Source organism: Xenopus laevis, chromosome 2S (assembly GCF_017654675.1).
Source record: "Xenopus laevis strain J_2021 chromosome 2S, Xenopus_laevis_v10.1, whole genome shotgun sequence".
Classification (NCBI taxonomy): Eukaryota; Metazoa; Chordata; class Amphibia; order Anura; family Pipidae; genus Xenopus; species Xenopus laevis.
In genome coordinates, this window is record NC_054374.1 from 73,402,463 (window position 1) to 73,427,300 (window position 24,838).

Consider the following 24,838-nt stretch of genomic DNA (forward strand, 5'->3'; position numbering starts at 1 on the left):
AATGTTACATATGCCAAACTTTGCCTGTGGAGAAACTCCTGTTATCATGCTACATATACCTTTATTAGAATGTTTAGGCCAAAAATGCACACAAATGTTTTTGGGCTGAAAATTTCCCTTACCCATGGTAACAGATAGCACCTGTTTTCTGTGCCATCACATAATCCACCTGGTGTGGCATTACTGCTGTTTTTATTTTTGCATTCATTAAGAACTACGAGTCAACCAGCCTCCTGTGGCCATTGTGTCTCCACGTTATCAAGAAATCTCCTTGCCAACTACTTCCACAGTTATAGATGGCAGCCGTGAGTATATAACTCATTAATTTCTTGCAGCCATTTCTGTCTTTGTATACAGTATCTGTAAACATAAAATATGTTCCTTTTATATTCTCTGCATACATCATTCTGTTTATTGAAGGGGCCCTCCAACCAAAATAAAAAAAACAAAAAAATTATAATTCTAAGCAACTTTCCAACATACTTTTAGTTAACATTTTCTGTGTTTTTTAAGGTCAATTTTTAAATGTAAATGCAAGTGAAAGCACTTTCCTTATCTCCAGGGCTTGACAATGTAACAGGGGACAGTTTTCCTCCAGGTTTGTTAATCAACTGGCTTGTTGTATGGAAATTTTTGTTTAAAGTATAATGGAAATTTGGTTAGAATTATTTTTTTTCTCTACGCGAAAAAAGTTTTTATGTAGATTAAAGGGATGACCGTTTTTCTTGAAGATCAAATACTGTTCTTCAGTTCCTACAAAGTGCTCCGTGTACAAAACAATAAGGACATCTGGTCTGTCTTTAAAACAAATTCTCTAGGTTAATCCAGGTGAAATCTGTGTGTTACTGGATTTATTTCATCTGTATCTCTTCCCCCTGTATAGATAAAGGAGAAAAGACATTTTAGAGCTCTTACACATGGGTATTTGATGTAGATGTAGGTATGTGAGGGATAACATGAATGGAAAAATGTAAATCCTTTTGATGAGATATGGTAGTAAGTACCTGGCACATCGGTCTGGTTGTGTCAAGAAATGACACTGCTGCAGTTTTCAAGCTTGATGCTGCCATGTGCACCAAAGGATATCCACCCAATTACAAACTTCTCATGAATAAATAAGGGAGGTTAAAATTAATTTTGTCTATCAACATTTGACTATTGATCCTGCAAACCAGAAATTATTTTAAAACCAGTAACCTCTTTATTTGCTATGTTTTTTCTGTGGAAAGAAATGTTCTAGTATTAGCGGTCGACCAGTCTTAACATTGTAAAGAGCCATTTTTGGATCCTGTCCCATAGGTTAAATTTCCTTATGTTGGAGTTTTACTTATTTATTTATCAAACAAGTAAGAAAATACAAGGCTAAGGAAAAAAAATGGGTATGTGTTTGTTTGACAGGATGATTCCCCTTAACACAGTTCTAAATTGTCTAGGAATGGTTCCACATAACAATTGCATTACATTAGGGCAGCAAAACCGTTCTGGTTTAAGATGGATAAAGGTATTCTAACTAATAACATCCAACTCAACACAACTGCAGGAAGCACTGAAGTCAGCATGGACTATGAAATACATTTAATGCCTTATTTAATCCATGCCCTAACAATTACAGCCTTTTCTGAGTAGAAGTGGGTGCAAGACATTATTAAGACACCATGCATGATATTTTGTACGCTTGTATTTTATTGAATAAGTAACAACATTATTCAAAGCAAACAAAGGCCTTCTTATATTTACATATAAACAGAAGCTGCAAATTTGCTTGCTTCTTATGAAGCACTTTCTATAGCACAACACATTTCGTCACTGTTTATTATGTTGACCAGTAATCCCCAACCAGTGGCTTGCAAGCAACATATTGCTCATCAAGTTCTTTGATGTTGCTCCCAGTGGCCTCAAAGCAGCCCTTTTTGGGCACCCCCTGGGAATGTTTTTTTGCTCCCCAACTTTTTTAATATTTAAATTTGGCTTACTGGTACAAAAAAAAAGGTTGGGGACCCCTGATGTTGATGAAAGATTCTCTGACAATTCACTGTGCCCAACCCATTCTTATAGAGGCAGTTAGGGAGAGAAATGCTGTCAATATGGTGAACTATTTCCAAATAACCAGATTTATTAACCTGTATGTGGTATGACTGTCCTTCTGTCTATATCTATAAAGTATACACTGCAACAATAAGTACAGAAGGAAAACACACCTGATGAAACTTTGGCTATATTGAATATTGAATATTTAGGCTGTGTAGATCATGGGCTATATCTAAGCTCTAAAAATAGATTACAACTTTACTTTGATGTTATATTGATCAGATTGTACTTCTCTCTTTAAAGTAGCAACCAGTATATTTATACATGTAGCAATCTCACATCGTTTGGTTATCTTTGCATCTAGAAAGTACAGATGATGAAAAAATTGTTAGCTACTATTGGGAAGAACTGAAGGGTCCACTGCGAGAAGAAAAAGTAACAGCAGAAACCCCAGTATTAAAACTTAGCAATTTGGTGCCCGGGAACTATACCTTCAGGTATGTTTTCATCTGTGTGCAGAATTTTTCTCCTTGGTTCTTACTAATGTTTATACTTGCAGCTTGAGTTTTTTTCTGTAATCGCATCTGCTTTACTCATTTGCTCATAGCCTGACTGTCACAGATTCAGACGGAGCCCAGAATTCCACCACTGCAAACCTTACTGTTAGCAAAGCTGTTGATTATCCTCCTGTGGCCAATGCCGGGGCCAACCAGGTCATCACCCTTCCCAAAAATTCCATAGTCCTCTTGGGTAATCTTAGTACTGACGACCATGGTATTGTCAGCTATGAATGGTCACTGAGCCCCAGCAGCAAAGGAAAGGTTGTGGAAATGCAGGTAAGTGTGTTTTGTGCACAATTATTCGCAACATAAGCTGCCTTTTTGCTGCTCAGCAGAGCAAACTGACGAAATCCCAGACCCTCAACAGTCCCATGCCTCAACAGCCCAAAAGCAATTGTAATCCTCCACACTACACTGTACCATGTAACCCCCCTTTGGCATAGTAATTACAGTATAATAGCAGAGAACATTATCTTCAGTAACTGCCAAATAAAGTATTCTCTGCTTTGGCCACACTATCACAACTCACTCCTACCCCAGTAGTTTTTTATGTAGGTGCACCCAATGTTCCCTTTTTAGCAAAACAAAATATTGAACTTTTTTTCTTCACAGTGTATTTTAAAGATTTTCAATCAATCATTTTAAAGATGGCAATGGAAGGGGAAACGTCCTTAAGGAAATGTGGTTATTCTGTTTTACAGGGAGTCCGAACAGCAAATCTGCAGTTATCTGCATTACAGGAGGGAGACTACACTTTCCAGCTGACAGTTACTGACTCTGCAGGACAGCAATCAACCAGCGAGGCAACAGTAATTGTACAGCCAGGTAAAATCTTATTTATTGAATTACCAGTGAGACGATAGGGTATTGATCCATTACAGAGTTTAATGGTCTCTTCCTGTTATAGAGAACAACAAACCTCCCGAGGCAGATGCAGGACCAGACAAAGAGCTTACTCTTCCTGTAGATAGCACAACCCTGGATGGAAGCAGGAGCACAGATGATCAAGGGATCTCTTCTTACATGTGGGAGAAAACAAAGTGCGTACTCTGTGCTCACAAAGGATATTTGCATCTCACAAATTGTATGTTCTGAAGATGCCAGTTCACTGCAGTGTGCCACAGATACAGCAGTGTTGTCTAGTGGTATTTGAAGATCAACCTATGCTTCATACACTAAACATGTGGAATTACATTTACATAAAATAAATACATATATAATTAGGTCAGCTATTTTTTGAGCAATCTGTTTAGTATTATGTAAAGCATGAAAGATGATTTAGTACTGAATACAGTAACACTTATAGATTATTTTATTTAGCAGGGATGCAATTGAAAGACTGGTATTATGGGGAATCGGTATGGGTTTGACCATGACCTTGCAAGAATTATTATTAATGACCTTATTAATGTCTTGGTTGCATTTAGGGGTCCTGATGGAGTGAAAATCACAAATTTTAATGGCAGCATTGCAACAGTAAGTGGCCTGCAGGTTGGCACCTATGAATTCACACTGACTGTAAAAGACGAGAGGAATTTACAGAGCCAGAGCACCGTCAGTGTCATTGTGAAGGAGGGTGAGTATATATGAAACACTGGGCAAGAATTGGGTAAAGTAGATAATTTGAATATGACAATACCGCTCGATGCCTAATACCGTACAGGTGAATTGCTGGGCTGCGAAAAGCGGCATTCCCCATTTTCATTTAGCCAGAGCTTTCCAAGTTTATTTAATTATCTAAAGGGATGTATAGTCTAGATTTGAATAGTCAAGATTACAATATTTACTGCTGTGCTGATGACTGAGCTCAGTGTCTACATATTAAGCCCTTAATACATAACCACAAGATTATCCCAGTTGTAGTTTCCAGATACAGTATGGATCTGAATTATGGGAAGGCAATTTCCCATAGACTCCATTTAAATCAAACAATTAAAACTTTTAAAAATGATATCCTTTTTCTCTGTAAGATTAATCCTTATTGGTGACAACATAACCATATTTTAGCAGACTTAAGGTATGGAGATTCCATAATGTATTGGACAGATCCCTAATCTGGAAAACCTCAGGACCAGAGCATTCTGGATAACAGGTCCCATACCTGTTTCGTGTATATGTTGATCACATTTGTATGTTCTAACTATAAGTAAGTAAATGCAGCTACCTATTTTTTATTTGCTTATTATCTCGTACTCCACAGAGATCAATAAGCCGCCTGTCGCCAAAATTGCAGGAAATGTGGTTATTACTCTCCCAAGTAACACAGCAGAGTTGGATGGCACAAAGTCCTCTGATGACAAGGGAATTGTAAGCTACCAGTGGGAGAGGGATGAAGGGAGTCCAGCAGCTGGGGTAAGCAGACTTAATTATTTTGGGCCTTGTAAAATTAACTATTCCATATACACTGCACCTATATGCCAACACAAAAGTCATGTGCTCCTGCAAACCTTCTCATAATGCTTTTTTTTTTTTAACTTCTGCCTGGAGCAAGTGTCTTTGGATACAGGGTAATATCCAGCTGAAAAGATACTCAGTGAGCATAGTGAAAAAAAGTAGCTCTAATGTATATGTGTACAAATAAATATACAAATAAATATACATTAATAATAATATAAAGCAATACTGACCCTTTAATGTCAAATGTCAAACTTAAATTCTGCTGTTTATCTTGTTCTGTTATCCTAGGCCATTTATCTCTAATTCTGTTTGTGGAGTTTTACTGAGATACAATATGTTGTAATATTTTTAAAATTCTCTTAAATTAATAGAGTATAATTAAGTAATAATTGTATTTTTTTAATATACTGATACTTATGATTGGTAATTCAATGACATAAATCTATTTCTTCCTTGTGCATGCAGGAGGTTCTTAATGGATCTGATCGTCATCCAGTGCTGTTCCTCTCTAATCTAGTTGAAGGGATATACTCTTTTCACCTGAAAATAACAGATGCCAAAGGAGAAACTGACAATGACAGGGCAACTGTGGAGGTGAAACCTGGTAAGTACCCTCCAGCAAAAATAAAGATGTTGAAGCTAAATTAAAAATAAAAATGTTGCAGTTGAAGGAAGTTTGTATACTTCTCTCACAGAAGTATAGTTCTATTTATGGAATAAAGAGACATCAGAGTTGGAGAGGAGACCTCTTGAAATAAGTCAGCATTTGTTCATTATGCCATAAATAGCAGTAAGAGGACTGTAGATTAGACATATCGGATTTGTGCACTAATAATGCCAACAGGCATTGGATTAGGCCCTGGCATTTCTAGTACACAGAAACCCAAACAGACCCCCACCATCCTACTAAATAGCAGCTGTCTAAGACATTTTACAATGGCCTCTGTGGCATTTGCCAGAATTCACATTGCAGTCTGGATACCAAATTCCAATTATATTGATATTTCCCCCTCTGATTCTTGGGCATGGGCCAAATGCTGTCTCTGTGCCACTCTAGAGCCAGCTATAGACAACATAAATGCTTTCAAAAGTCTACTGGGCATTTGTAATGAATAGATACCCACAATAACAGGGAGGCTGTAGTTAAAACTATTTTGATTGAATATATGTCCTAGTTGGGTTCTAGATTGGTTATAGAGATACTGGACGTAACTCAACATTCACATAAATCATTCCAACAACGGTAATGTCATACCGCAAACCACAGTGGGTTGGCAATATAATAAACAAAAGGAGGGGAAAACAGAAAAAACGTTAAGAAAAAAGATTTGCAAAATGCAAGTAAGCAAGCAAGCACACAGCTCTGTGATAGACTAGATGAAAAAGCTGCCTTATCCTCAGACTTTTAAACCCTCAGGTTCTTGAAGCAGCCATATTTATCATAAGGAATACTTTTGCAAAAAAGCGGGGACTAATAAATAGCTGCGGCAGGGTGACTGAATAGTTGCAGTAGGTCATTTATCTGTGGAAGTACAGGTTGTTTTCCTGACAATATTTTTTATCACATGTCCCCATGAACAAGCTAGAGGATTCAGCAGCTGCATGTTAAACTTTTCCGACCAGTTACAGGTGCTTTATATTGGAAATAGGGATGGGCGAATTTTTTCGCCTTGTTTTGCCGCAGAAATGACGCCCATAGATTTATATGGTGTTGTGCGTCCAAAAAAAAATTTAATTTAATGGGCGTCGGAGACATTTCGATGGCAGCGAATTTTTGGCGAATCGAATCGGATCAAATTCACTCATCTCTAATTGGGAGCAGTTCTTATTTGAAATGATCACAAATGAATTTGAAGACCCATACATCATTTAAAAGAACAGACATAGACTGTGCAACATTTATGCTTGGATGAGCTTACCGTGGTTATTGTGCCAGTTACACCACCAGATGTGCCTGAACTAAACAGGGATAATTATTAGTTTATAATCAGGCATGAGACAGAATTTAGATATACCCTAGTTGAAATGCTGGATGCTGTCTAATGCCTGATTACAAACTTAAAATTATCCATGTGTTTATATTAAGCATTTGGAGATATTAGACACTACAACAACAGCTGTAGAATTATTCAATACATCTATTTAATTTAAACATTCTTTTTTTTCCCTCTCCCATTTCAAGCCACTGTCTGCTTTTACTTATGTTACTGAGGCGGGAAAAGAGGGAATAGAATGCAGTTAAATTCTTCAATTCAATAATGAGCAGGTGTTGAAGTAATTATGCTAATCTACTTTTCCTTGGATTAATTTACTGCTAACCTAGTAAATGAATATATGCAGTAAAGAATACTACTGCATTAGAATCCCATTTATTAATAAATTGTCCAAATAGACCAATTCCTGGTATCTGCAATATAAAAAGCTATATTGCTTTAGTAAGCAAAGGTCAGTATAAAATTCTGGCAGTGCTGATCAACACCATGATACATTTTGGATGGGCCCAGCAAAGAATAAATAAAAGCAAACTATTCCCCACATTTAGTTATTCTTTACATGTTTAACTTTCTGTAGTTTAGAACACACTGGGGGTCATTTATCAACACTGGGCAAATTTGCCCATGGGCAGTAACCCATGGCAACCAATCAAATTACTGCATTCATTGTTCTACTTGCAGCTGGCTTTAAAAAGCTAATCACTGATTGGTTGCTATAGGTAACTGCCCATGGGCAAATTTGCCCAAGGTTGATAAATGAGCCCTACTGATTTTTTTAGGGAAACACCAAACTAAAAAATTGCCTAATAAAAGAAAACATAATTCTGAGTTACTTTCCAATATACAGTACATTTATTAAAAATGTCCAGTGCTTTTAAAGTCATTTGTAAAAACAATTGATATTGAAAGCAGCAAGTACAAACACTGATTTAAATAGCCATACATTTACCTTTGATTTGAAGTAAATTTGACTGTCTATCCTTAAAATTGTGCAGGAAAATTTTATATTTAATATGCCAATATTCTTGTGGGCACTGCCGCTGTGGGTGCAAAATGTATCCAAAAAAAAATAGTGTACAAGAATAAGGCACTCCAGCAGAAAGTAACATGCCACACAACATGTTTCCAGTCTGTGGGGCTCTTTGTAAAGTGTGAAACAGCACTGTAAATCTGCATATTTAAAGTGTTTTACAGGACATATAATAATAATCACCTATAAAAAGGTTGGTTAACCAAAATGTCCATATAAAGCCCAAATAACACAAAGTACAACTTATTAAATTCCAATTCATGAGTATGTTCTTCCAGAGCAAGTCCGCGTGAAATTAAAATTCTTATACTGTAAGGTGCTGTGAAAAGTAAAGAACATGAAAGGGATGAGCACTACCTGGTACAGCCTATATATTCAGCCTACCTGCCCATTATACTAAACTTATACAAGCATGTAAAATCGGGAATTAGAATACAAGGTTATAAAAAGTCTACAAACTGTACCTTGCCAATACATTACCTTTAGCAGTATTCTGATTGTTCACAAAACTGGACTAGGGCAAGAGTTCAAAATCTGGAAAATAAGTAAGAGAATAATGTTAGCATCTAAGGTACAATACCGATCATAAAAATCATTTTACACTTCAAGATTCATTTTGGCCTTTTGGACTAAACGTGTTTAATTTCTTAATCCAATACATTTCTCTTTGTAATAAGGGGGGGGGCATATATTTAACCTCCAGGTTATTTGGAAACCATAGAAAAACTGTAATGAATTTATATTGCAAAATTGCTTACGATTATATTTGATTATTAGACACATATTTTAAAGGGTTGACATTCTCTTTAAATATCTCACTACTGTAAATGTCAGGAATCCAAGTTTTCTTTTAATGCTCCGTGTTGAAATCAACATATCAATTTTTTCTATTTGCTTGTGCCCAGACCCAATGAAAAACAATCTGGTGGAGATGATTCTGAATGTCAACGTCAGTCACCTAACTGAGAGACAAAAGGGCATGTTCATGAGGCAGATTGGGGTCCTGCTGGGTGTGCTTGATTCAGATATTATTGTCCAAAAGATCCAGCAGTACACAGAGCAAAGGTGAGTCTATTTTTCCATAATCTGAATGCCATAATCTAGATTGGAGGATTTCTTATAACATTCCAGATAGTAAACTCCCCAGTTACTTCCAATGTCTTAAAAAATTAAGAGGGGGTACATTGGTCCTTATATTATGGAACACATAAACCAAAGGGAAAAAAAGGCAAACAAATCATTTAGTTTTGTATATCCTGTGATTCTATTTCTGGAAATCAATCATAAAATGTTTGAAAAGGGTCAGTAATAGAAATTCTATATCTATACTTGACAGATTAAATTATATATATCATTATATAGAACTGAAGAATCTTGTATAGTTGTTTATTGATCATAAAACTTTAAACATTATGCACTGACACCTGTCAAAAATATACAGTCATGTATATACTGTCATGAGATACTGTCTGACATCTTCATATTTTGGGGAAGGGAGGTGAAAAAAACTGGAGGAATTCTACTTCACTTCTAGGTTAGAGACCCACAGCAACCAATCAGCTGTTGGCTCTAATTGGCCAACTACAATATGACTAACAAAACCAAAATTGTCATAGGTTGCTTTATTTTACTAGTCCAGATAAAAATATACAACTGTTTTGTGAATCCCACTTGTCCAGGTATATATGCAAACACTATATTCATTATGGACAGAGATTATATAATTTTGTGTGATCATTGCAGGTGAAAACAATGTTTAGAGAGCTCTTATAGACTTGCTTGGTAGACAGGTGCCCAAGGTTATTTAGGATAATTTTAAACATTTAGTATTTGGTAATTAGCACTGCCATATCTTGGCTTAAAGGACAAGGAAAGGCAAAAAAAAGAAAAAAAAAAAGAAACCTATCTCCAATACTTTAATTAAAAAATGTGTACCGTTTTTATAAGAAACCTGACTGTATGCAGTGAAATTCTCCCTTCATTTACTGCTGTGGATAGGAATTGTCAGATGGTCCCTAACTGCTGAGCAGGGAAACAATAATACTTATGAACAGCAGGGGGAGCCCCCGCCTTACCAGCCATGCAGAATTCAAGCAGCTTTGTTTATGACGATCCCTAAGCAGCCCAGACCACACTGAGCATGTGCAGGGTCAGGCAAAGATGTTTAACAGAGTTACAAGATGACAGCCCCCTGTGGCCAACTGAAAGCATAAATCATTTGTTTGATTAGGCTTGTGGTGCAGTAAGTTCATGTTTATATTTAGTATACAAAATACAGCATTTCTAACCTTATTCTATTTTAGACTTTCCTTGTCCTTTAAGTGAATTGTCAATCCAAATACTGTTAACCACATTCTTAACCACTCATTGGCCTTGTTATTAACAAAAATATTTATTCATAGGCTTCTTATTTTTAAAATGTATATATTTAGAAAAGTATGGCTTGACCAAGCTTTCTTTTCTTTCTTTATTTTTAATATATGATGTCTAGGTCCTGTTTGGCTTGATTAATTACTACTTTATACCTTGCCCCTGGAAAAGCTTAACTGGTTATTTTACTTTTCTTAACTTAACTGGTTCAAACTTTAGCACACATTTAAGAGTCGTTGTTCACCTGGCCCATGTATAACGCAGAGGGGTACTTTATAGTGATGTGCGTGTCAAGAAAAAGTCAACCCCCTCCAACCCTGACCTGCCTTTCAGCACCCGAACTTAAAGGGTATAAAAAGCTGCCTGTCAGCACCCGCAGAAACTCAGCAAGGGTTTGTCCCTGCTTGAATTTTGACCTGAGTGGCAGTTGAATTTATTATACTCACATGACTAGAAATAATGTTATATGTAAACCATAAACATATAATACATATAGAATATATATCCAAGCAAGATTCTTTACTGCAGCGATTTTTAAAACTGATTTGCAATCTATTTTGCAGCACTAAGGTGGTTTTCTATGTGCAAAATCAGCCCCCTCATCAGACACTGAAGGGATACCAGGTGGCCTGGACACTTCGAAATGAACTGCGCAAACAACAAAGTGATTTCCTCATCTTCAAAGCTCTGGAAATTGACACATTTAGTAAGTGTTGGTAAAAGGGTATCATCTTCCCCATACTGGTGTACCTCCCTCCTTCATAATTATTTCACTTATCTCCTTCCTCTTTAACTGTATACTCAACTGCATTCCCATATACACATTTTCAGTAGACTCTTCCCCTTCATCTGTGCATTGTTACATACCTCCACTTATGCTGTTCCCTTTAACACACTTTCCTTTACTTTTCCAGCACTAGCATTTAGGGCTGAACGCCACAAGTGTATTTCTTGGATAAAGTTATCCCCTCTACAGTTTGGGCATAAATATTAACTACATGGGAGATATGCCCTAGAAATAAAATTATGCAAGGTGCACATAACATGCAACATGTCACATGTAGACACAGAAATAAGAATACATCCTATTTATCTCACCAGATGTTACATTACTTGTAGGATTGGAAGTTGTAGCTTTCCACAAAATCTTGTGCTTGTATTGAATCGTTATATGCTACACACCGCTTAACTACCTTCCTTACACTACACTTATGGCCATGTCCACTCTACTCCTAAAACAGCCTTCTCTTTAGTATTCTGCTCTCACTTCCCTTCCAACAACAAACAACCTCCTCACACTACTCTCACTCCCTTTTAATTAACTCATATTTTTTCCTTCTCAGCCTGCCAGCTGAATTGTTCCTTCCACGGCCACTGCAACTCTCTCACCAAGCGCTGTGTCTGTGACCCATTTTGGATGGAGAACTTAATTCGCCGACAATTTGGTGATGGAGAAAGCAATTGTGGTGAGTTTATGTAAAATTATTATAGAAAACAAATCTTGCTGATAATCTCTTACTGTTTACAGGTATGGAACCTGTTATCCAGAATGCTCGGGACCTGTGATTTTCCGCATAAGGGATCTTTCCATTATTTGAATCTTCATACATTAAGTCTGCTAGAAAATCATGTAAACTTTAAATAACCACAATAGGCTGGTTTTACTTCCAATAAGGATTAATTATTTTTTTAGTTTGGATCAAGTACAAGGAACGGTTTTATTATACAGACAAAAAGGAAATAATTTCTAAAAATTATTTGCATAAAATGGAGTCTATGGGAGACAGCCTTTCCGTATTTTTGAGCTTTTTGGATAACAGGTTTCCAGTTAATGGATTCCATACCTGTATAGCAAACAAGCCCTGCCCCATACTCTATCCACAAACCAACAATATGGTGCAGCCTTGAGATATTGCATCAATATTGCTTAATCCAAAATATTGCAGTTAAGTAATAGAGGGAAACCCAGATGGAGCAACAAATATAGTTTCACATGGGCAAATGACTCCCTCACCTACCTCGGCATCCAAATAACAAAGAGACACCAGGACTTGTACAAAAGACACAGAGATTTTATATGGAATAGGAAAAAACCGAGAATTATGACTGCAACAAGGCACTTTTAATAAAGTTCTCGACTTCCAGCATTAGACAGCAAAACATGGCAGCAACACTAAGACATTTATAACATTGGATTCATAACTCAGAGATATATACCAACACCTTACTGGAACAAAATTCATCCCACATTTGTACTTACTTTAGTGAAAATCAAAAATGCATGCATGTTTACAATCTACGAATTGGTGTATACACTAAGGACTATAAGTGGTAACCCATCCTATAATGTTGTAAATGGGATCAGGACGTGCTGATACTGGAAATCTTTATAAAGACAGTATTCAATGAGATCATTTCTCTCTTTTCATAACAACTGATATTGCTATTGTTTCCTTCTTTTTTTATGGTTAATGTTTATATAAATAATAGAAGCTGCATGTTGTTGTAAACGATTGCATTAAACATCCCATCTCCTGGACTACCTGGAAGATTATGTAATAATTAGGGATGCACCGAATCCAGGATTCGGTTCGTGATTCTGCCTTTTTCAGCAGGATTCGGATTCGGCCGAATCCTTCTGCCCGGCCAATCCGAATCCTAATTTGCATATGTAAATTAGGGGCGGGGAGGGAAATCACGTGACTTTTTGTCACAAAACAAGGAAGTAAAAAATGTTTTCCCCTTCCCACCCCTAATTTGCATATGCAAATTAGGGTTCGGATTCGTTTCGGTATTCGGCCGAATCTTTTGCAAAGGATTCGGGGGTTCGGCCGAATCCAAAAAAGTGGATTCGGTGCATCCCTAGTAATAATGGTAACACAATTTACTTGACATAAGTACTATACTGAAACTGTCTGTAATGATGTGAACGTGACCTGGAGATGGCTTGACTTTGTGCAATTGATGCTCAAATAAAAAGCACTTTGGAAAAAAAAAAAAGGAAAGGATAAGGTAGTTAACTTCTAACCATACCTATAGTGATGCCATCTGTCCCTTAAATTCCCCTCTATATTAAGCACGTTTTCTTTATAATACCCACTTTGTCAAAACCACTCACTTCTCAAAAATTCCAGTCATTCACCACAGTTCCACGAAAACCAAGACTGTCTGGCATGCGCAGAACAATGGAGGAACATTGGCACATGCTCATTAGTAAACTTTGTAAGTGTGCCTTCTAGTTCTCAAGAACATCACAACAAAGCCCTGCCTTCTGTAAGCACGCACACATGGCAGCAGCCACATACACCCTGATTGGGACAAGTTATTATTTGTGAACGCTGCTGTGAGCTGATTGGTGTGGGTACTCACTGTTTATTGAAGCTTGTGCACTGTTAATGTTTCTATTTGTAACAGCGCTCAAGAGTCTTAAACATGCTCACAATTTCCTTCATAGCGTCATGTCTATGATGTCTCTGAAAATAAAATGGCAGCTCAGATAGAGGGGGATTAGTGCCAACTTTGAACGGGGAGTGTGAGGAGAGGCGATATTTAAAAAGAAAATAAAGCATTTCCTTAAAAAATGGCAGTTGGTGTTCCTAGTTTCTCTCTGAAAGGCAGTACATTATACATACTGAAAGATATAATGTACTGCATGATATTTGATAAATATGTTCTCTGTTTTGCAGACTGGAGTGTTCTTTATGTCATCATCACAAGCTTTGTTGTTGTTGTGGCTCTCGGACTGCTAATCTGGTGTACAATTTGTTGTTGCAGAAAGTAAGTGAGATAAATGGACACAGTAACACTGAAATTAGAGGTAAAGCTGACCCCTAGTACATAAATACATTTTTATGAAATTACAGTTTTTTTGCTGCACTACTCCTCTATGTTCTGGCCTTATGGCTAAGCAGGAAACTACTTTTACTGATTATTTATTTATTCACTATAATGTTCATTCAGCATTTTTTATTTGTGTATTTTTTCATCTGTAGATTTTGAGGAGGCTTTGACCCATATGGGTTTCTGCCTTACTTAGCATTAACCCAATGCCACGTTGCGCATAACATTTCCTCTCACAGTGGATTTCTGCCGGAAGAGAAATGCCTGATATGGCCAGTAAAGACTTACATTGATATAAATGGAAACAATGATTGCCGGGCAGATTTCAACCCAAACTTAAATCTACCCCTCTGCACAGTGACAGATAGTCATTACTTTTAGTCTGCACTGGTTGTATAGGATATTTATCCACTGAAATTAATCTGCTGGTGAAAATGTTCTTTTTGTATTAGCCTCATACATTAAGAGGGTTAATTTTTCTTATTAAGTGACATGCCCTGCATTTCAAATCTTATTGCTGCAGGAAGAAGGGGAAAACCAAACGCAAGAGCAGATATAAGATACTGGAAGGTACTGATGATCAAGAACATATGGAGTTGAAACCCAGCCTTAAACCAGGTAACTGTAGAGAAGAAATCGTTAAAGGGATACTGTCATGGGAAAAAAAAAATTCAAAATGAATCAGTTAATAGTGCTGCTCCAGCAGAATTCTGCACTGAAATCCATTTCTCAAAAGAGCAAACAGATTTTTTTATATTCAATTTTGAAAATCTGACATGGGGCTAGAGAAATTGTCAATTTCCCAGCTGCCCCAAGTCATGTGACTTGTGCTCTGATAAACTTCAATCACTCTTTACTGCTGTACTGCAAGTTGGAGTGATATCACCCCCCCTCCCTTTTCCCCCCCAGCAGCCAAACAAAAGAACAATGGGAAGGTAACCAGATAACAGCTCCCTAACACAAGATAACAGCTGCCTGGTAGATCTAAGAACTGCACTCAATAGTAAAAACCCATGTTTAACTGAGACACATTCAGTTTCATTGAGAAGGAAAAACAGCAGCCTGCCAGAAAGCATTTCTCTCCTAAAGTGCAGGCACAAGTCACATGACCAGGGGCAGCTGGGAAATTGACAATGTCTAGCCCCATGTCAGATTTCAAAATTGAATATAAAAAAATCTGTTTGCTCTTTTGAGAAATGGATTTCAGTGCAGATCTGCTGGAGTAGAACTATTAACTGATGCGTTTTGAAAAAAACATGTTTTCCGATGACAGGATCCCTTTAATGCAGACATTGGTGATGTCTCCCCTTGTCCAGAACATGCCTTAAAGGAACAGCTCCGTGTAAAAATAGAAAGTGGGTAAATAGGCTGTGCAAAATAAAAAATGTTTCTACTATAGTTAGTTAGCCAAAAATGTAATCTATAATGGCTGCAGTGACTGGATGTCTAACATAACATCCTGCTTTTCAGCAGTGACTTTAAGGGGGGCCACAGTGAGTTTACACACACACAAACACACACACACACACACACTAGCAGTGTCTGCATTGTTAATTTGAATCACTGAATTAATGTTTAGTTGCATAACCACCGCTTCAGAGAACTGCTGCAAATCTGTGTTACATGGAGTCGACCAACTTCTGGCACCTGTTACATTCCACAATTCTTCTGCATTTCCTGGTTTTGCCTCAGAAACAGCATTTTTGATGTCACCCACAAGTTTTCTATTGGATTAAGGTCCAGGAATTGGGCTGGTCACTCCACAACGTCATAATAATCTTGCTGGTTTGGAACCGAGATGTGGCTAGTTTACTGGTGTGTTTGGGATCATTGTCTTGTTGAAACATCAATTTCAAGGGCATTTCCTCTTCGGCATAAGGCAACGTGACCTCTTCAAGTATTTTGATTATATAGCATATACAGTTATGTTCAGAATAATAGTCCAACTTTACTTACCTGATCAATCACTATTTTTGTTAGAAATTATGTTTCTAAGAAGGTCTAAAGTTACCTGTGAGTACTGTTACAAATAGAAAAAGCCTATGAGAAGCCAAGCTTTGGGCAAGAAGCTCCTGCAACGTCCCATTGTTGAAAAAAAGATGTGAAGAGATTACAATTTGCCAAATAACACATTTACTGGCCTAAAATGGCGCAACATTTTGTGGGCTGATGAAAGCAAGATTATTCTTTTTGGGTCTAGGGTCTGCAGACAGTTTGTCAGACAACTCTAAAACACTGAATTCAAGTCACAGTACACTGTGAAGACAGTGAAACATGGTGGTGCAAGCATCCTGATATGGGGGATGTTTCTCGTACTATGGTGTTGGGCCTATTTATCGCATACGAGGGATTATGGATCAGTTTCAATGCATCAAAATATGCTAAGAGGTCATGTTGCCAAAGAGGAAATGCCCTTGAAATGAGCGTTTCATCAAGACATGGCCCCAAACACACAAGTAAACTAGCAACATCTTGGTTCCAGACCAACAAGATTGATATTATGGAGTCACCAGCCCAATCCCTGGACCTTAATTCAACAGAAAACTTGTGGGTTGACATCAAAAATGCTGTTTCTGAGGCAAAACCAAGAAATGCAGAAGAATTGTGGAATGTAACAGGTGCCAGAAGTTGGTCGACTCCATGTAACACAGATGTGCAGCAGTTCTCAGAAACACTGGTTATACAACTAAATATTAGTTCAGTGATTCAAATGAAAGCAAAATCTTGAAACAGTTTTCAGTTTATACAATGAATGTTTGAGTTTATCAAGAATGCAGACACTGCTATTTTTTTTAACAGTATGTACTATATCCACTCGGTGTAGGCAAGTTTGAACTATGATGGTACTAAGAAGCAGGTACGGTATTATTATAGGGTTTATCTATATTCTTATACCAGTCTGCATGTATTTTGTCATTAAACATTGAGGGGCTTTAAAGGGGATATAAAGGCAAAACAATAAAATCCCATTTTTACTTTCTTTAATGAAAAATAAATCTATCTCCAATATAGTTTAATTAAAAAATGTGTACCGTTTTTATAAGAAACCTGACTGTATGCAGTGAAATTCCCTTGCTCTGACTGCTGCAGATAGGAAACTTCCGTAACTGCTCTGCAGGGAAACCATCATACTTTCAAATGGCGGAGGGGGGACCCCCAACTTGTTTCCAGAACTCGAACAGCTTTGTTTGTTGCCCTGTAGAGCAGCCGGCAACCACGTAGAGATTCGTATCCGCAGGCCTAGTACAGTCTGCATATTCAGATAGGAAACTTCAGATGGTCCCTAACTGCTCTGCAGGGAAACCATCATACTTTCAAATGGCGGGGGGGAGCCCCCAACTTCTCAGAACTCGAGCAGCTTTGTTTGTTGCCCTGTAGAGCAGCCGGCAACCGCATAGAGATTCGTATCCACAGGCCTAGTGCAGTCTGCATATTCTGATTATTTTTTTTAACAATTCAAGTTTATTAAGTATATCAGAATAACAGCAGTGTGACACAGGTAGGTATTGCAAAGTCACATAACAAGTGAATACAGTACAAACAATATTAGCAGGCAAAGCATACAATTCGCAGGTTTCAACTAATCTAACACCTCGCAGTGTCTACCTTGTGTATTGGGTAAGTGGGTATTGAGATGGTTAAGGAGTTTGTATATGCAACGAGTTGCTCACCCAATTGCCGCAAGGACTCATACTTATACCTTAACTAAACTAACAGGGAGGGAGCATATTCTGATTATTAATCGCTCTTGTTGTATCGGCTTCTATGGCAGATATTATCTGACTTGTGTTGTGCTGACTTTTTGATCCCTAAGCTTAACCTCCCAACAGCAGCCCAGATCGCAATGAGCATGTGCATAGTCTTGGTCTTGCAAAGATGTTTAACAAAGTTACAAGATGATGACCCCCTGCAGTCACTTTGAAAACATAAATATTTTGTTTAATTAGGCTTCTGGTGCAGTAAGTTCATGTTTATCTTGAGTATACAAAATACAGCATTTATAGCATTATTCTATTTTAGACTTTATTTCCCCTTTAACCTCAGTCAAGTAGGGATGAGGATTGCATGTTCCGTTCTGCTGTTTCGAATTGCCATGTTTTATTTCCCACAGGAGTGAAACTGAAAGTTCCAATTCAGAATACCAGTCTGATGCACTCTGAATCAGAGATAGACAGTGATGAGAACACGTACACATGGTCAGACAGGGAAAAAGGCAAGCTACTGCGACCTCAAAATGGTTCTTTGCGTAATGGACAAGCCCATCACAAGGTCAAAACCCAGAGAGAAGAAGTTTTATAGCTGGAAGGAGCCTTGCACAAGCAAAGGAATGCTTAACCACCTTCGTGTCGCAGATACCGACTTTCAATATTACACTTTCTACTCTTGAAGCTGCTAACTTGAACTGCTTTTAAACAGATGGATATTTTATTAGCTCATCATCACTCCATAGTTCTTGTAGGAGCTATGTAACTGGACATACTTGAACTGGAATTGCAAAATGGGAAAACTACTAGAAACTAATTTAATTGCTTTTTTTCTGCACATAAACCTGGGGTTGAATAATCTCAGGAGTGAGCCACTTTTTTTTAGGAAAATTGTGTCCCCCATGAACTGCACTATCTCCCACCCCTAGCTTGAAGGCTAAAATGTGAAAGACGCTGGGCATCCTCTCCAGCTCTCAGATTAATATGGCTCTGTCTTGAAGCCTGAGTTTGGCTTCGAAAGATAGTGTTGTTTGGCTTCTGGTTTTTAACCAAAACAAAACAAGTTACCAAAAGCTGCGTTTTTTATGGCTAAGAAACATTGATAAAGGAACTGTAGAACACTGAATTCAGTAAAAGAAAAAAAATCAAATGTATTGTGTTTAATAAAGTCCAACACTGAACTTGATGTGTAATTTTGTTTTTTTACATAGACCACTTTTAGAATGAATTTTTCAAGTGCTCCACATTCAGGCAAAAATAATATGTTGAAGAAAACCTACATAATTTTGATTAAAGGACAAGGCAAGGTAGTGAACATGCTTACCTTAAATTAAAGGGCAATGACATTTGAGCATATAAAGCGAACAGCACAGTTTTCTGTTTTAATACAAGTCTATAATTTTCTCCAAAATATCTTTTACCAGAAGTCCCCCGTGCAGCTGGATAATCCTATGTATCAGTGCTGTCCAAATTCTGTGGGACCGAGGGCCAGACCTGTTCTGGTCTATGCTGTGGAGGTCCAATTCGGAAGCTAATGTTGGCCACTCCCCCTTTAAATCACACCCACTTTTAACCACTCCCATGCTATCACAAAAGACGTTAAACCGATACACAAATTAGTGGTGGAACCGCACAATATTACTAAATGGTTGGTGATCACTTGATCACTGCAGGGATATCACTTATATGGAAAAAGGTTTATTGAGTCATATTAAATCCATATGCCTGCTCCTCTGTGAATAATACAGCACATGATTAAACACCATGGGGACAACCTAACAAGTATTTCCAAATGCTATCAACCCCCACCAGGTTCTCCTCCCACAGGCACACACTGGCAGGGTAGGGCATGTAGAATATGGAGTAGGGCATACACAGGCAACATGAGGCAGGCAGAATATGGTATACACAAGCAGAGTATGGCACACACAGGCAGAGCTGGTCAGGCATAGTATGGCACACACAGGCAGACTAGGGCACATAGAATATAGCAAATACAGGCTACACAAGGGGGCCACGGGCTCCCAGTTGAATTACACTGCAATATAGAAACACTGCTATTAGTATTTTGTCCACCATTTGACTAATATGAGGCATCTGTGCTCATACACAAATAGGGTGCATATACATGCTAAGTTGCATCAGCCAATAAATGGACAGAACTGAACAGAATATCATAAAATAGTGATTCAAGGTAAAAGATACAAAAACAAAAGGGAACTATTCACTGATATATTCATGTCAATATGGTAAGATTGTTAATAGGTCACTTGTGATATAAATGATCTGTTGGTCAAGTATTCATTCTGAAGGTATAGCTTTAGGGACATCAATATTATTTTACTGTTATGTGTTAATGGAATTGCAGTTTTGGTTCCCTTGGTCTGGCTTTTAGGGGCATATTTATTATGCTGCCTAAAATGAAATTGGCAAAAAAAATGATAAAAAGCTGTGTAAAATAAATGGCAACGGTGTGTGTATTTTTACACCGTGCAAACGCTAGATTTGACGCTGTTATTCTAAAAGCTATTGCTTTTCGGCAGAAGTTACACAAGAAAAAACGTGTAAAAATGTTACACCATTTTTTATGCTTTTTTTTACATGGCGAAGCGTGGCAATATGTGGTGTATTATCCTGCTGTTTTTTACACAGCATAACAAATTTGTGCAAGTCAGGTTCTCCTCTAGGTTTGTTAAGCTGGCTGCTGTACTGTTTCAGGACTCATAGCCAAGAGCTGGGCTGCCATCAAGGCGGTACATTTGTACTGGGCCCAGGCCTGCACTTTTCAAATTTGCCGGGTCCCCCTTGACAGTGCCAAACTGCTAAAGTCCTGAAGAGCCAGAGACCCAAAGCTGCGAACGGAGCCAAAGCCACAAAAAGACCCAAACCCACAAAAGGAGCCTAAGGTAAGTTCCACTCAACACCAATGTGTGTTTTTTTTTTTTTTATTTAAACCCCTGGCCACCAATGTAATATTTTAATACTATATAGGCCCCTGGCCACCAATGTTTTTTTTAAAAAATATTCTATAGGGCCCCTGGTGCCAATGTTTTTTTTTTTTTTATTGGGGGGCCCTGGCCATCAATTTTTTTAAAACTTTTATGGGGGGCCCTGGCGCAAATTTTTTTTTTTTTTAACTTGTATGGGGGCCCTGACCACCAATGTTTTTTTAAAAAACTTTTATGTGGGACCCTGGCCGCCAATGTTTTTTTGGGGTCCTAAACATGGCTTTATAGAACTTGTGTGTTTGGGGGGGGGTTTACAGTTTTTAGAACTGTCTTTGTGGCCTTTTTTACTGTGGGGTGGAGCTTGTAGGCTGGGACCAGGGGGCCCAGAAAATTTTGTTGTACTGGGCCCCGTGATCTCTGATGGCGGTAGGGTTGCCACCTTTAAAAGTGATCAAAGGTGCAGAGAATGTAAACAGTCAGACAAATCCTGCTTGTAACAGCAATTTCATTTACAAATAACTTAACACTGAAAATATATAATGAAGATCAAAGAAGCTGAAGAAGATTGCTCCTTGGTGCTAGCCGAGAAGAACCTCGGGTCAGTGCAGTTTTCTACTAACAGGAGCACCTGCTCAGAGTATCAGGTAAGTGATTATAATCACTGGAGGTCTAAAATTTGGTACCCCTCAAGGAGATTTATCGTTTCTTTTTAAAAGGAACAGTATACTCTTTTTCAACATTTATTCAATGAGTAGGGCTTGTGCAGAAGTTTTACTTTTTGTTTTAATTAGGAAATATCTACTTTTTCTTTCACTAAACAGAGTTACAGTCTACTTCCTGATCCCAATGAGCATGGTTATACAAACTAGCAGTCCACTGAGAGGCCTCTGTATAATGAGCTTTTCATTTTTTAAAGGTGGGCCATAGCATGCTGCTACTGGGAAGCATCAGTACAGGGCCATTTTAAGGCCTTGGTGGGCCCTGGGCAAAGTCCTAACTGGTGGGCCCCAATAACCCTTTTTAAAAAAAAATGTGTGAAACCATGCCCACTTTTGGCCACACCCATTTAACAAAACATAATTCAGTCATGCCAGTATTAAATAAATAATCAGAATATTAACCGCAGATCTGACAGTATACTACATAAAAATGGCATTATTAATTAGCATATTAACCCTAGCTGTTCCAGTATAATCACTGTAGAAATTGCCAATGAGCACTGCATTGATCCCAGACAAGCAAGCAAGTAAGATGACTAAAGCATGGACAATGAACAGAAAGTCTATGTGATCTTGTCTGTGCTTGTGATTGGCAGTAAGGCAGAGCTTTTTATTCAGCAGCTCTCTAGTTTGAAATTTTAACAGCTATCTGGTTGCTAGGGTCCACCGGGATACCAGGAAAACTCCCGGAGGGCCCAGGTGTCAGTGGGCCTCTTGCTTCTAAACATTTAGACTGTTTCATGGTCATTCCCTATTTCTTTATGGGAAAAAATGTGTAATAAAGGAAGAATATAGTATAATATGTAGATATAAAAGACTAGGAGAATAAAGAGGTTGAGTGAGGGGAGGAGGAATAGTAATTTGGAAAGTGGGCCCACGGTCTAAGTTTTTATGTTGGGCCCACAGTCTAAGGTTTTCTGGTGGGCCCCTGGCATCCCAGTCCGACACTGCTAGGGTCCAAATTTTCCTACCAACCAGCTAGTGGTTTCAATGAGAAACTGGAGTATGAGTAGGAGAGACCTTAGTAGAACATTAGTAATAAATACCAATAACAACAAAATTTAGTCTCTTAACAATACAGCCCATAGCACAATAGTTTATTGGCTGCTGGGGGTCTACTCTGTGACCCCCATTTGAAAGCCAGGTCAGAAGGAAAATTCAAATAAATTAAAAACTATGAAAACTGAGGATGAACACAGTAGCAGTTCCATGTATAAATACCCACAGAATTCATCGTAGGATGCCACAGGGGCAATTCAGTGTATAAATACCCACAGAATTCATAGTTGGATGGCAAAGGGCAATTCCGTGCATAAATACCCCCAGAAATCATAGTAGAATGGTGCAGGGGCAATTCCATGTATAAATGCCCCTAGAATTCATAGCAGTATGGCACAGGGGCAATTCCATGTATAATACCCCCCATAACCCACAGCAGGATGGCAAAGGGGCTTTTCCGTGTATAAATACTCCCCAGAATCACAGCAGGGTGGGGAGGGGCAATTTCACGTATAAATACCCCACAGAACCCAAAGCAGGATGGCAAGGGGCAATTCCATTTATACATACTCCCCAGGCCAGAACCCACAGCAGGAAGAGAGACAAGTAGATGAGCACATTGACTCACGCTCACTTATATTCAATGAAGGTGCCTGGTGGAGAGGTGAATGCCTGTCGGCTGGGTGGCGTCACGGTGTGCAAGTGTGACAATCGGTCGGATACAACAAGCGCTGCAGATCAGGAGGATTTGGTTAGTCAAGTGCAGCAGGCACAGGCCATGGCGGCACTGCGTGTGGTGCGCCAACACAATGCTCTGATGCGCGGCTCCTCTTCCGGGCTCCCTCTCTGCAAACTGTGGCAGGCTGGGCTTGGCTTCCTTTCCTTCGCTGGCCATTTCCACTTCACCAGTTTGGGGGGGTGTGAAATGTAAGTGGATCGCCCAGGGGAGGGAGACAGCCCTGACACATGACACACTAGCACCAAGTACCGATTTAGAAAAAGAAAAAAAAAAAAGCCCCAAAAAAATGTATGACTCAGCAGTGGGCCCCCAAAATAAGTGGGCCCTGGGCAGATGCCCGCTTATTAAAGTGGCCCTGCATCAGTGGAGGTAAACAAAACAAATTCAATTTTAATATGGATACTAAAAATGGGTCTGAAACGCAAAGCCTCATGTCATCTTTGTATCCCAAAGTCACAAGAATCCCCACTCTATAGTTTTAGAATTTAGAGGAATACAAATCAGTGCTTTGTGTCAAAGGAGAAAAACATGACCCTAGATGCTTTCAAAGGTGTTGACCTTCAATCTGCCATCTGTTTACCCCAAAATCACTTGCCTGACTATCTGACCAATCAGGCTGTGCCATTATGTTGTGTTGAGAACTACTCAGCAGGCCATTGTGCCAAAGGACAAAAGATTCAACTAGGGGATCTTAAACCAGAAAAAACAAAGATTAAAATAGCATTATCTATTTATCTATGACCACTGGGGTTTTTAGGAGATGTGCACCTGTCCAGTAAAAAGGCACATAAACCAATTGTGCTTATTATCCTAATCCTGTTAGTAGCTCCTTTTGAAACAAAAGTGAGTAGGATATTTGGACACTATTTGGACCAGCTCTGTATATTACTGAATTTATATTATATGGTTCAAAATCCCTTAAGGGGACAGTATACACCCCTTTATGAACATGAGCTCAATAAATAGGGCTTGTACTGAACATAATATTTGCCTATTTTTTTAATTAAAGTGATGGTTCACTTTTAAAATAACTTTTAGTATGATGTAGATAGTAATATTCTAAGTCAATTTGCAATTGGTTTTCATGTTTTATTATTTGTGTTTTTTTTAGTTATTTAACTTTGTATTTAGCAGATCTCAAGTTTGCAATTTTAGTAATCTGGTTGCTAGGGCTGAAATTACCCTAGCAACCTTGCATTGATTTACATGAGAGACTGTGATATGAATAGGAGAGGCCTGGACAGAAAGAAGAGTTATAAAAAGTAGCAATAACAATACAGTTGTAGCCTTACAGAGCATTTGTTTTTAGATGGGGTCAGTGACCCCCCCCATTGGAACACTTGAATGGGTCAGAAGAAAAAGGCAAATAATTAAAAAAAACTATAAAAAATAATAATGAAGCAATAATAAATAATGAAGCAATGAAGTTGCTTTGAATTAGCCAATCTATAACATACTTAAGTTTCAATTACAGGTGAACCGTTCGGATTCACCTATCGCCCAGTCGTTA

General features: G+C 38.2%; 1 protein-coding gene and 1 long non-coding RNA gene across 3 annotated transcripts in view; one reads left to right on the forward strand and one right to left on the reverse strand.

Moving 5' to 3' along the window:
• The window catches only part of kiaa0319l.S (kiaa0319 like S homeolog), a 63,441-nt gene extending 44,337 nt beyond the window's left edge, over positions 1–19,104 (forward strand). For both annotated transcript variants that reach the window (XM_018249504.2, XM_018249505.2), the window contains 14 exons: positions 213–305; positions 2,393–2,525; positions 2,636–2,864; positions 3,290–3,413; positions 3,496–3,628; positions 4,016–4,164; positions 4,789–4,940; positions 5,451–5,589; positions 8,915–9,074; positions 10,943–11,085; positions 11,723–11,845; positions 14,066–14,156; positions 14,743–14,837; positions 18,331–19,104. In XM_018249504.2, coding sequence (XP_018104993.1) covers positions 213–305; positions 2,393–2,525; positions 2,636–2,864; positions 3,290–3,413; positions 3,496–3,628; positions 4,016–4,164; positions 4,789–4,940; positions 5,451–5,589; positions 8,915–9,074; positions 10,943–11,085; positions 11,723–11,845; positions 14,066–14,156; positions 14,743–14,837; positions 18,331–18,518 — 1,952 coding nt within the window. In that variant the 3' untranslated portion in view covers positions 18,519–19,104. The remainder of the gene's footprint in view (positions 1–212; positions 306–2,392; positions 2,526–2,635; positions 2,865–3,289; positions 3,414–3,495; positions 3,629–4,015; positions 4,165–4,788; positions 4,941–5,450; positions 5,590–8,914; positions 9,075–10,942; positions 11,086–11,722; positions 11,846–14,065; positions 14,157–14,742; positions 14,838–18,330) is intronic.
• On the reverse strand, positions 299–23,532 carry LOC121400594. Its single transcript, XR_005965842.1, has 3 exons — positions 23,218–23,532; positions 8,490–8,543; positions 299–875 (listed from the first exon to the last, which is right to left on the reverse strand). It is a non-coding gene; the product is annotated as an uncharacterized LOC121400594 (long non-coding RNA).
• Positions 23,533–24,838: the final 1,306 nt, after the last annotated feature.